Source organism: Emys orbicularis, chromosome 5 (assembly GCF_028017835.1).
Source record: "Emys orbicularis isolate rEmyOrb1 chromosome 5, rEmyOrb1.hap1, whole genome shotgun sequence".
NCBI classification, from domain to species: Eukaryota; Metazoa; Chordata; order Testudines; family Emydidae; genus Emys; species Emys orbicularis.
In genome coordinates, this window is record NC_088687.1 from 121412493 (window position 1) to 121425662 (window position 13170).

Consider the following 13170-nt stretch of genomic DNA (forward strand, 5'->3'; position numbering starts at 1 on the left):
GGGATTTTTTTTCTATAGGAGGTGTGATATGTTCTTGGTTTGCCATCTGGGCAACCTCTTCTATATGCATTCCTAAACTGGAATCTAAGGAAAAAATGTGCATATGTTTTGTGCATTTAGGAGGTAATGGGTATGATTACTTTTTGCTCTTGATAGGAATTGACCCTGAGTTGCTTGTGGCTGGAGCATGCTCTGTTGAGCAGTGCCTTTGAGCCGCCTACAGGTGTTTTAGTGGGCCAAGAATCCAAAACCATGGGCGTTCTCCAAGTGACTTGTACTGGAGGCATGAGGCCCAGAGTGAGAATCCTTCCAGATGTTGCCAGTGACTCCGTTTCTTTGAAGATAAGGAATGTTTCTTTCTGGGCTGAGACAAGCATAGAAAATGTCATCCTAAAAGGACACGATCTTCAAAGTTTCATTAGTAACTCTAAGAGCAGGATTGACTAAGATCATCTTGACCTGTGGCATTCACTATCTGTGAACATCCTTTGTTAGTTCAATATGTATGTACAGTGAGATAACTAATTAGTACAATCTTTATCTGTACTTATATGCAGAGGGGTGAGTTATGGTTTCCATGGGATCCATTGCGCTGAATTTCCTTTTGACATATTTATTTTATTCATTTAAATTCTCAACCATAGCACTGCATTGATGTAGTTTCTCCATTACATTAATGTGTTTACCAAGCTGTTAAGTCCGGTTCTGTCCTTTTGGGTTCTGCTATGGAGGCAGAATCCAACCTGTTTGCTATACCTGAGTAAATGACTATTCACCCAACAGTTCTGTAAAATTTCTGCCTTTATTTAGCAGGAGAGTCAATTTACTCTCTCAATATTAGTTTTTGTAACACTTGGTTAGTTTTACTAGTCATATAACTTCATACTGGAAAGATCAAGACAAGCAGAATTTGTTTTGTTTCACTGGATAAATAGTGTGAATTATGGATTTATAATACCTTGCAGGAATTCTGCTGCAAGTCAGTGAGAACAGAGTCATTGTGACTTGTGCAGCTTCCAGATACCTGAGATGTAACTATAATCTACATAATTCAAAATGTTTGTTTGAACCATATAGACAAAGAACCTTAAAACAAACATAAACTCATTCCTTTACATAGGCCCAACACAAGGTGCCACTTTCTGCTGTTCCTCAAAATGGATATCTGTAGCTGCTGACTCATCTTCCCTCCCTCCTCCTCCTCCTCCCCTCTTTGTTAACCACTGCCAGGCTAGTTTTTTTGTCTCTTGCTCCAGCAAATCATTAGTGCTGCTGGAAGGTTTTGCTACTCTTGTACCCTTGATTTGGCAGAGTCTTGCAACTTAAAAAACTGTCACACGCATTAATTAGAAACTTTTATTTATATGGATTGCAAGGGGTTTAACACTACATCTGTATGTTGGTTTATTGAGGATTGAATTTTTTTAAGTACTCCAAAGCATCGGAATTGCTGGAACATAAAGAATTATAAGGTTTTGGCAGACCTGTTAAGAGTGATAAAGTATATGAATTATAAGATAATAAATATTGGCTATGGTAAAACTAAGTTGTCCCTTTTTTAAGACCTTGCTTCTGTACCTTCCACAAAACTTGGCACATTCAACATTTTATACAAAGTTAAATTTCCCACTGTAAAGTTGTCCAGTTACTAGGAGGTTTCTGGTGGTTAAAATGGGACATTGGAAAGTGGAAATTGGGCTGCCTAATTCAGATACACAAGTCCTGATTTTCAGAGGTGCTGACTGCTACAGCTCCCATTGGCTTCAGTCTTGGGTGTATGGGGCACCTCTTGAAAATTGAAGGTTAGATTTCTAAAATTGGGTACCCAAAAATCGAGGCTAACATTGAAAATTTGGGCTTTATCATTGCTGTATTTCTGTGGGTTTTTTCCCTCGTCGATCTGTAAAATGGGAATAATACGTGTCTTTGTAAAGTGCTCTGAGATCTTCTAATGAATGGTACTATGAAAGTTCAAAGTTATATAAACCCTGATTTCAAAGTAACCATTATTATGAAGTGCTATTTCTTCAGCTCTGTATAAATGAGTCATGCTGTTATGAATACTTAGTTTAAAAACTAGAGTAAAGGTAGTCTCATGGTGTACTTACTGAGGACCAAATCAGGGAGGGCAGCTAAGAGCAGAGTGGAATGCAAGTGCTTGCTAAGACAGCATTGGGGGGCAGTGTTGCTGTCCCTTGGTGAAAGTGAGCAGGAGAGAGACTTGGCCATGGAGCGACAACAGAAGAATAAACACCGCTTTGCGCTTTCTTGATCAGTTAAGAATAGCCATCTTGTACCCACTGGTTAGTGAACATAAGAATGACCATACTGGGTCAGGTAAATGGTTCATCAGTCCAGTATCCTGTCTTCTGACAGTAGCCGGTGCCATCTGCTTCTGAGGGAAGGAACTGAACAGGGCAATTTATCGAGTCATCCAGTCCTAGCTTCTAGCAGTCAGAGGTTTAGGGATCCCCAAAAAGCATGGAGTTGTATCTTTGACAGTCTTGGTTAATAGTCATTGATGGACCTATCCTCCATGAACTTAACTAATCCCTTTTCAAACCCCATTATACTTTTGGCCCGCACATCATCTCCTGGCATTGAGTTCTACAGGTTGACTGTGCGTTTGTGAGAAGAAGTACTTTTTGTTTGTTTTAAACCGACTGCCCATTAATTTCATTGTGTGACCCCTGGCTCTTGTGTTATTGAATGAATAAATAACACTTCCTTATTTGCTTTCTCCACACCATTCATGATTTTATAGTATAGATTTTTATAACAAAAAATAACAAATAAGACGCTAAATAAATGTATATTAAGTTATGTAATTGCTTAAATGAGTGTGTATAGACATAATGTATCCTCCTGGGTAGCAAAACAGAAATAGCAAATTATACCGTGCAATTGGAATCAAACTTTCTTTAGGAAAAGAACTTCATTTATTTTAATAATTTTTTTTTTTTTTTTGCATTTGAATTTAATCATGATTTAAATCAGCAAATAAGAAACCTTGATTTAAATCAACCATTCTGGTGCTATTCCTATACTAACAGATCTCCCTGATCAGTACTCCATTTTAATCTACTTAAAAGACTTGGAGGGCAGAGAGGACTTTCTAGAGGAGTGTATCTCATTCTGAGCTGTATATTTTATATTAGATGAAGTGCCTGGCACCCCAAGGGGTGTCGTCGTCTTCTTTTTTAATTTATTCAAAATGGTTCCAGTGCGTTTGCAAACAAAAATTGGAGAGGGACAGAGAGTATTTTTCTTCATTATTTAAAAATATCTTATACATTATTTTTAAAAAATGTGTCTGGTGTCCAAAATGGCTTTGTGTGGAAAGACAGTTTCCCTGCCAAGTGTTGACTGAGTGTTCTTGTGGGTGAGGTAATATCTTTGATTGGACCAACTTCCGTTGGTGAAACAGACAAGCTTTTGAGCTCAACAGAGCTCTTCTTCAGGTCTGGTAAATGTACATTTTGATTTGAGAGTATTAAGCCTTTAAAAGTTTACTTCTTGCATATGTAATGCATTTTGCACACTTTTGTTTTGTGAAGTGTCTGCCTTAGGAGGTGGCAAACTTAGTTATGCATTGAGAAATTGAGATTGTGTGTGTTTTCAATACTGAAAACTCTGTGCTGAGTGCATTAAAATTCCAATTTCAAGCATTGGGGAGCCTGATTCCATTGAAAATAATATGTGATGGGGACAGAGTTTCCATAACAAACTCTGCATCTTGTTTAGAGTGCTGGGATAGAGACAATGCCTGTGTTGGAGCAAGAGGTACGGTGACTGAGGATAGAGCAATATAAATCTGCAGTTCCACAAAAGTTATTGTCTCTGATAAGGTGGAAAGGTATTGTCTGGCAAAACATTTCCATGTTAGGGAATTACTTGTTCTTTCAAAAAGTAGGAATTTCCATAAAAAATCATTGTGTTCAAATGTCAGAAAGTGACAAAGTTAAGGTCGAACACTCTTCACTCTGCACTCTTGTGCATATGAATTAGTATTTATGATGTAATGAAGGACTATATTCTATCTTGTAAATAGAATGATTTTTTTTTCTACAACCTTAGGTAAACAGTAGTATTTTTTTTTTTTAGTGCTGCATATGCTAGAGATGAAAAGCACATATGAAAAATATGCCACTAATTATTCTTGCACAATACTTTATAAATTAAGTATAACATGGAGTAATAATGAAAAGTTGCTGGAATGCATAGGCTACATAGAATGAAGGTTTTTTTTGTTTTTTTACAAGTTGCTATTTGAGTACCCAAGGTTACAGAAACAATCTGTTGATATTAGGGAGGTACCAATTGCAGCTCCATATTTAAGACTGAGTTGAGTCTTGTACTTAAAGCAGGAATTCAGCTTCTTTACTATGTATAAAAATTAACATATTCTTTCCAAAATTTCAGTACTTATTGGGTATAACATGAATTTTCTAAGAATTTACAAGTTACTTCAATAAAGGTTTTGTTAGTTAAAATTAATTCAAAATGGGCTTTCTAAGAAACTTTTCAGTCGCCTAAATTTTTTTTTCTGTTAACGATGTTAGTAATGGAATAACTCAGACTGTTCAGACTTCTCATATAGTTAATACTTACTGAAATGTTGTGCATACATTAGAAAACGTTTTTTTTTAATAGGAATTATTGGTAATTTTTCCCTGTTCTTTAGAACAACAAGTATCTGCTTCAGCAGAGACAGATGAATAGGGTTCTCCTTTTGAGAAACAATGAAAAAACGTCCCTCTGTCAAAATGGGAGTCATTTCCTTTTGTTCTTAATAGAACTGAGACCATAAACTGCCCTTTCCAAAGATGGCTACTGCCTTCACTTTTGTTTCTTTCTGCCTCCTGACAGCATAGGAGACAATTATCTTCCCTGAGAGCTGGTTGTCTTCATTCCAGTTTGGAAATATGGGAGAGGTGTGGCAATTTGAAAGATAGCCTCTTGTGTGAGGGCAGTCCCTAGCCTCAGTTCCATTAAGAGGAATGGAAAGTGGTTGGCATTCTGAAAGCCACCAATTCTTTGGGTTTCTCTGAGGAAGATGTGTGCCAGCCTTTGCAGAAAGAAAATCTTTGTTATTAAAAATAACAGCAAAAAATGACCATTAATCCTAAATGTTTTTGTCAAAAATATTAATTGCACTCAATCTGCCCAACAGGGAGGGAGGGAAATTGTGTGAGTACACATCCATGTTGAAGAATGTAATGAGTGGAAGAGGGATGGGGCATCTGGGGTGTGTGCATGAGTTCAGGGGAATATAGAGGGTTCATGCATGACATTTTTAATGTAAGAAAAACAAGAAAATTTTCCCCATGGAGATGAGGATGAAAAAATCTATCTTCAGAAATTATTTGAATTTAATCAGAAACTTTCATCGTCCTGATTGCTTCATGCTGTCACTACAGGGCAGAGTTAAGGTTGTTTGTGGGACATAACTGTGAATTTCTATACCTCAAAATGTTTGGCTTTCTTTTAAGTTTAACCATAATTCTGAATTTTCCATGTTTGTTTTTGAGACAATTTACATCTGTATAATTAATTTTAATTTAAGTTACTGATGTAATTATCGCAGATTGGGAATATATATCTAAGAGAGGTGAAAACATTACCTACTATATTTGATAAATACTGTGTGATGAGTTAGTCTGTATCTACAAAAACAACAAGGGGTCTGGTGGCACCTTAAAGACTAACAGATTTATTTGGGCATAAGCTTTCGTGGGTAAAAACCTCACTTCTTCAGATGCATAGAGTGAAAGTTACAGATGCAGGCATTATATACTAGAGTTACTCCCCGCTCTCCATGTGTCAGTATATAATGCCTGCATCTGTAACTTTCACTCTATGCATCTGAAGAAGTGAGGTTTTTCCCCACGAAAGCTTATGCCCAAATAAATCTGTTAGTCTTTAAGGTGCCACCAGACTCCTTGTTGTTTTTGTGTGATGAGGTGATTAGACCACATTGCTATACAAGAGGGTAGAATTAAGGGTCCCCATGAAACCTTATTTTTGACATTTCTTGACTTTTGAGTGTTCAACTTTAACATTTTTGTAACAGTTTTTACTTTTTAATGGAAGTAATTATATTTGAGCGAACAGCAGATTTGAGTAAGGGTGGAGTGACTTTTTTTTCATTTGCAAAATAGACTGTCCTTCCTTTGTGACATTTTGGGGCTCACCCTGACCAGTAAGGGTTCTGTCAGCCCCTGCCTTGTAACCCTGAGTGTCTTATTGCTATGCTGCTATGGCTCAGACATTAATACCAGTAGCAAGCTTAAGACCATTAAGATCTCACCCTAGCTTCCACCAACCTAATTCTCCTGGCAGGCTCATCACCCCTGAAGGTGTGAAAAAGCCCCTCCCTCCCCAGTATCAGTTCATTTTTGGGATACACTTCTCACAGTTTGCACAACAGAGACCTGTTTGGGGTAAAAGTAAAAAAAAAATACTTAATAGAAAAAGCAGAGATTCAAAGATGAAATAGTAAGGAAAAGCAAATACATACAAGTTACACAGAAAATAAACATAAAAACTTGGGTTTTACACTTGTACGTTACCTAAATTCCCTTTTCTAATACAAGTTACCCATTGCCTCTGCACAGTTTCCCAATGGCCCCTCTGTCCTATCGGGGATCCACTGTTTCACGGACTATACCCTGCTTAGATGTTGGCCCTCAGTTTTTGGATTAAAAACCCAGACCCAAGCCTGTTTTTAAAATGTCTTTTCTCTTGTCTTTGTGACTCAGAGTTATTCAGAGTGGGAAGAATTCCCTTCTTTCTTAGTTTTCCAAGACTATGATTTTCTTTACATTTTCAAGTTGTTTCGGTGTTTTCCCATTAACTTGAAGGGTCCACTGTTCTCTTCCTGGCTGAACAGTGGATGGGTATTTGAAGTTGGTTTCCTGTAAAGTATTGGCATAGGAATCATAAGAACATAATGGATCAGACCAAAGGTCCATCTAGCTCAGTATCCTGTCTTCCGACAGTGGCCAATGCCAGGTGCCCCAGAGGGAATGAACAGAACAGGTAATCATCAAGTGATCCATCCCCGTCGCCCATTCCCAGCTTCTGGCAAAAAAAGGCTTAGAGACACCACCCTTGCCAGGATGGAACTATCTTCCATGAACTTATCTAGTTCTTTTTTGAACCCTGTTATAGTCTTGGCCTTCACAACATCCTCTGGCAAAGAGTTCCACAGGTTGACTGTGCATTGTGTGAAAAAATACTTCCTTTTGTTTGTTTTAAACCTGCTGCCTATTAATTTCATTGGGTGACCCCTAGTTCTTGTGTGATGAGGAGTAAATAACACTTCCTTATTTACTTTCTTCACACCAGTCATGATTTCATAGACCTCTATCATATCCCCCCTTAGTTGTCTCTTTTCCAAACTGAAAAGTCCCAGTCTTATTAATTTCTCCTCATATGGCAGCCGTTCCATACCCCTAATCATCTTTGTTGTCCTTTTCTGAACCTTTTCCAATTCCAATGTATCTTTTTTGAGATGGGGTGACCACATCTGCCCGCAGTGTTCAAGATGTGGGTGGACCATGGATTTATATAGAGACAATATGATATTTTCTGTCTTATTATCTATCCCTTTCTTAATGATTCCCAACATTCTGTTCATTTTTTTTTTTTTTTTTTGGACTGCCACTGCACATTGAGTGGCTGTTTTCAGAGAACTATCCACAGTGACTCCAAAATATCTTTCATAGAATCATAGATTTTAAGATCAAAAGGGACCATTATGATAATCTAGTCCAGGGGTCGGCAACGTTTGGCACGCGGCTCGCCAGGGTAAGCACCCTGGCGGGCCGGGCCAGTTTTATTTACCTGCTGATGCGGCAGGTTTGGCCGATCGCGGCCCCCACTGGCTGCGGTTCGCCGTCCCGGGCCAATGGGGGCGGTGGGAAGCGGCGCGGGCAAACGATGTGCTGGCCGCGGCTTCTCGCCGCCCCCATTGGCCCGGGACGGCGAACCGCGGACAGTGGAGGCCGCGATCGGCCGAACCTGCCACGTCAGCAGGTAAATAAACTGGCCCGGCCCGCCAGGGTGCTTACCCTGGCGAGCCGCGTGCCAAACGTTGCCGACCCCTGATCTAGTCTGACCTCCTGCACAATGCAGGCCACAGAATCTCACCTACCCACTCCTGTATCAAACCTGTGTCTGAGCCATTGAAGTCCTCAAATCATGGTTTAAAGTTCAAGGTTCAGAGAATCTTCCAGCAAGTGACCCGTGCCCCATGCTGCAGAGGAAGGCAAAAACCCCCCAGGGCGTCTGCCAATCTGCCCTGGAGGAAAATTCCTTCCCGACCCCAAATATGGCTATCAGCTAAACCCTGAGCATGTGGGCAAGACTCACCAGCCAGACACCCAGGAAAGAATTCTCTGTAGTAACTCAGATCCCACCCCATCTAACATTCCATCACAAGCCATTGGGCATATTTACCGCTAGTAGTCAAAGACTAATTCATTGCCAAAATTAGGCTATCCCATTATACCTTCCTCTCCATAAACTTATCAAGCTTAGTCTTGAAGCCAGATATGTCTTTTGCCCCCACTACTCCCCGTGGAAGGCTGTTCCAGAACTTCACTCCTCTAATGGTTAGAAACCTTCGTCTAATTTCAAGTCTAAGCTTCCTGATAGCCAGTTTATATCCATTTGTTCTTGGGTCCACATTGTTACTGAGCTCAAATAATTCCTCTCCCTCCCTGGTATTTAGTCCTCTGATATATTTATAGAGAGCAATCATATCTCCCCTCAGCCTTCTTTTGGTTAGGCTACACAAGCCAAGCGCTTTGAGTCTCCTTTCATATGACAGGTTTTCCATTCCTTGGATCATCCTAGTAGCCCTTCTCTGAACCTGTTCCAGTTTGAATTCATCCTTCTTAAACATGGGAGACCAGAACTGCACACAGTATTCCAGATGAGGTCTCACCAGTGCCTTGTATAACAGTACTAACACCTCCTTATCTCTACTGGAAATACCTCGCCTGATGCATCCCAAGACCGCATCAGCTTTTTTCATGGCCATATCACATTGGCGGCTCATAGTCATCCTGTGATCAACCAATACTCCGAGGTCCTTCTCCTCCTCTGTTACTTCCAACTGATGCCTCCCCAGCTTATAACAATAGTTCTTGTTATTAATCCCTAAATGTATGACCTTGTACTTTTCACTATTAAATTTCATCCTATTACTATTATTCCAGTTTACAAGGTCATCCAGAACTTCCTGTATGATATCCCGGTCCTTCTCTGTATTGGCAATACCTCCCAGCTTTGTGTCATCTGCAAACTTTATTAGCACATTCCCACTTTTTGTGCCAAGGTCAGTAATAAAAAGATTAAACAAGACTGGTCCCAAAACCAATCCCTGAGGAACTCCACTAGTAACCTCCCTCCAGCCTGACAATTCACCTTTCAGTACAACTCGTTGTAGTCTCCCCTTTAACCAGTTCCTTATCCACCTTTCAATTTTCATATTGATCCCCATCTTTTCCAATTTAGATAATAATTCCCCATGTGGAACTGTATCAAATGCCTTACTGAAATCGAGGTAAATTAGATCCACTGCGTTTCCTTTGTCTAAAAAATCTGTTACCTTCTCAAAGAAGGAGATCAGGTAAGCATGTTGTATTTTGTCCCAACTACCATTGATCTCAATGTCCTTGACTACTTTTTCCTTCAAAATTTTTTCCAAGACCTTGTATACTACAGATGTCAAACTGACAGGCCTGTAGTTGCCCGGATCACTTTTTTTTCCCTTTCTTAAAGATAGGAACTATGTTAGCAATTCTTCAGTCATGCGTTACAACTCCTGAGTTTACAGAGTCATTAAAACTTCTTGCTAATGGGCTTGCAATTTCATGTGCCAGTTCCTTTTAATATTCTTGGATGAAGATTATCTGGGCCCCCTGATTTCGTCCCATTAAGATGTTCGAGTTTGGCTTCTACCTCGGATGTGGTAATATCTACCTCCATATCCTCATTCCTATTTGTCATCCTACCATTATCCCTAAGCTCCCCATTAGCCTCATTAAAGACTGAGGCAAGGATTTGTTTAGATATTGGGACATGCCTAGATTATCCTTAACCTCCACTCCATCCTCCGTGTTTAGCAGTCCCACTTCTTTCTTTGTTTTCTTCTTATTTATATGGCTATAGAACCTTTTACTATTGGTTTAATTCCCTTTGCAAGGTCCAACTGTACATGGCTTTTGGCCTTTCTAACTTTATCCCTACATGTTCTGACCTCAATAAGGTAGCTTTCCTTGCTGATCACTCCCATCTTCCATTCCTTGTAGGCTTTTCTGCTTTTTCTTAATCACCTCTCTGAGATAATTGCTCATCCAGCTTGGTCTACAACTCCTGCCTGGTTGCTAACTAGATGCAGTTAATTTAGACCCCATCATTTTATACGTATAGTTGGGATTATGTTTTCCAATGTGCATTACTTTGCATTTATCAACATGGAATTTCTTCTGCCATTTTGTTGCCCAGTCACCTAGTTTTGAGAGATCCTTTTGTAGCTCTTTGCAGTCTGCCTGGGACTTACAAAACTACTCAAGATAGTTATCATCTGCAAATTTTGCCACCTCACTGTTTACCCCTTTTTCCAGATCATTTATGAATATGTTGAATAGGACTGGTCCCAGTACAGACCCCTGGGGGACACCACTATTTATCTCCCTCCATTCTGAAAACTGACCATTTATTCCTACCCTTTGTTTCCTATCTTTTAACCAGTTACCAATCCATGAGAGGACCTTCCCTCTTATCTCATGACATTTTACTTTGCTTAAGAGCCTTTGGTGAGGGACCTTGTCAAAGGCTTTCTGAAAATCTAAATACACTATATTCACTGGATTCCCCCTTGTCCCCATGCTTGTTTCCCGCCCCCCCCCCCCCACCAGGAGGGGCGTCTTGCTGCCTGATTGCTACATTACCCATGTTGTGAGGTGATGCTGTAGTTGCATCATGGTTACAATTTCTCTTTCTCTGGTGATTCAGCTACACGCACACGTTCTTTAGATGAATATATGCATGTGTGCATAATATATATTACCATAACCTGTATACATATCTGCTAATGGCCATCAATTTCAGAACGTTACAAGCTTTCATAAAAGACCTTACTTGACGTGTTTTTGTACACTATAACATTACATACAACCAGTTGAGTCAGTTGTTTATTTTTTGGGATTCAGAGACCCCCTGTTCTCCCCTAGACGTGTCGGGACCCTGGTTGTCACAGTCAAATATGAACAAGTTGTGAGACGCTGGAAAATGAAGTTAGTCTGTAGCAAAAGTATTAAGTTTTTTCCTTAGCTTTTAAGTGATAAAAGAAAATATTTACTTAGTAGCATGTGTTAAACAGGGACAGAACTATAAGTAAGGCTGCGAGTTTGTCACGGAGGTCATGGAAGTCGCAGATTCCATGACTTTCTGTGTGCTCTGTGACTTCTGCAGCAGCCGGTGCGCCTGGCTCAGAGCAGCTTAGGCAGCTCCTGCACCCGGTGCATCAGCCGCTGCTGGGGCAGTCTTGGGCGCCCGCACCCCCCACCCAGCAGCAGCAGAGTTTGGGTGTGGGAGGGGACTGGGGCACGGAGCGGGGTGAGGCGGGCTCTGGGCGGTGCTTACCTGGGGGCCTCCCCGGAAGCGGCGACATCCCCCTTACTCAGCTGCTAGATGGATGCATGGCCAGTCAGCTCTGTGCACTGCCTCTGCCTGCAGGCAACCGCCCCCACAGCTCCCATTGGCTGGGACAGGTCATGGGCCATGAATTTTTGTTTACTGCCTGTGACCTGTCCGTGACTTTTACTAAAAATACCCGTGACTAAAACGTAGCCTTAACTATAAGATAATACAAGTAGTGAAGTGTAACCGGGAGTAAACATAAAAATGGGTTGACATAGACTATTAAAGATCATTCTAAGTATCTGTTTCATGAAGCATAAATAGTTGAGAATTAAAAAAAGACATAAATTAATGTTAAGGAAAGAGAGCATTTTAAAATGTAGGCTATAATATTGTACATCGGCACTGTTTCTGCCCCCCTTGTCTTCCCCAACTTATCTGATGATGTCAGTTCCAGATGTTTATTCTCATTGCTTTAACTGTTGAGGGAACGGCTTCACAGCAAATGGGTACTAAAAGCTTATTTGAAATTTTTAAATTTTCCTTTCAAGTATTGTAAGGGCAGATATTTTTCAATGAAGTATCACAGTTAATTTCACGCAACTAAGGGTATGTCTGCACTGTAATCCAAAGTGTGATGGCCACAAGGGTAGAGATACCTGTACTAATATAGCTAAAAATAGCTATAGTTTAGATGTGGCAGTGTGAACTGTACAAGGGCCGAGGATCGAGAGTACTTACTTGCATTCCTAGCCCATGGTGAAGCCTGATTTGCTATTTTTAGCCATGCTAGTGCTGGTAAAGTTAGCAAAGGTATCTCTACCTGTGCTGCAGTCACCGTTGAGATTGCAGTGTAGGTGTATGCTGAGTCTCAAGAAGCAGCATGGTCTAGTGCGGGGGTAGGCAATCTTCGGCACGCGAGCTAATTTTCCAGTGGCACTCAAACTGCGTGGGTCCTGGCCACCAGTCCAGGGGGCTCTGCATTTTAATTTAATTTTAAATTAAGCTTCTTAAACATTTTAAAAACCTTATTTACTTTACATGCAACAGTAGTTTAGTTATATATTATAGACTTATAGAAAGAGACCTTCTAAAAATGTTAAAATGTATTACTGGCACGCCAAACCTTAAATTAGAGTGAATAAATGAAGACTCGGCACACCACTTCTGAAAGGTTGCTGACCCCTGGTCTAGTGGACTAAGTGAGGTATTGGGAGACAAACTTCTCTATACCTCTGTTTTCTCAGATCTGATATGATAGCTGTCTACTCATTTCATGTGGGTGTTGAGAGGATTATATAAGTGTTATAAATTATGTTTAATGAAATCTTCTTTCAGTTAATTTTGATCCTTTTTCCTTTAACTTATTTTAGGAGAATGACATCTTCCTGGGCTGGGAAAAAGGAGCTTACAAGAAATGGGGAAAGAGTAAGAAAAAGTGTTCTGATCTAACACTAGAGGAAATGAAAAAACAGGCAGCTGTCCAGTGTCTTCGCTCTGCTTCTGATGAAGTAA

General features: G+C 40.2%; 1 protein-coding gene across 1 annotated transcript in view; it reads left to right on the plus strand.

The window, feature by feature from the left end:
- The window catches only part of KIAA0232 (KIAA0232 ortholog), a 101190-nt gene that overhangs the window by 38496 nt on the left and 49524 nt on the right, over positions 1-13170 (plus strand). The window contains exon 3 of the mRNA XM_065404853.1: positions 13029-13166. Coding sequence (XP_065260925.1) covers positions 13029-13166 — 138 coding nt within the window. The remainder of the gene's footprint in view (positions 1-13028; positions 13167-13170) is intronic.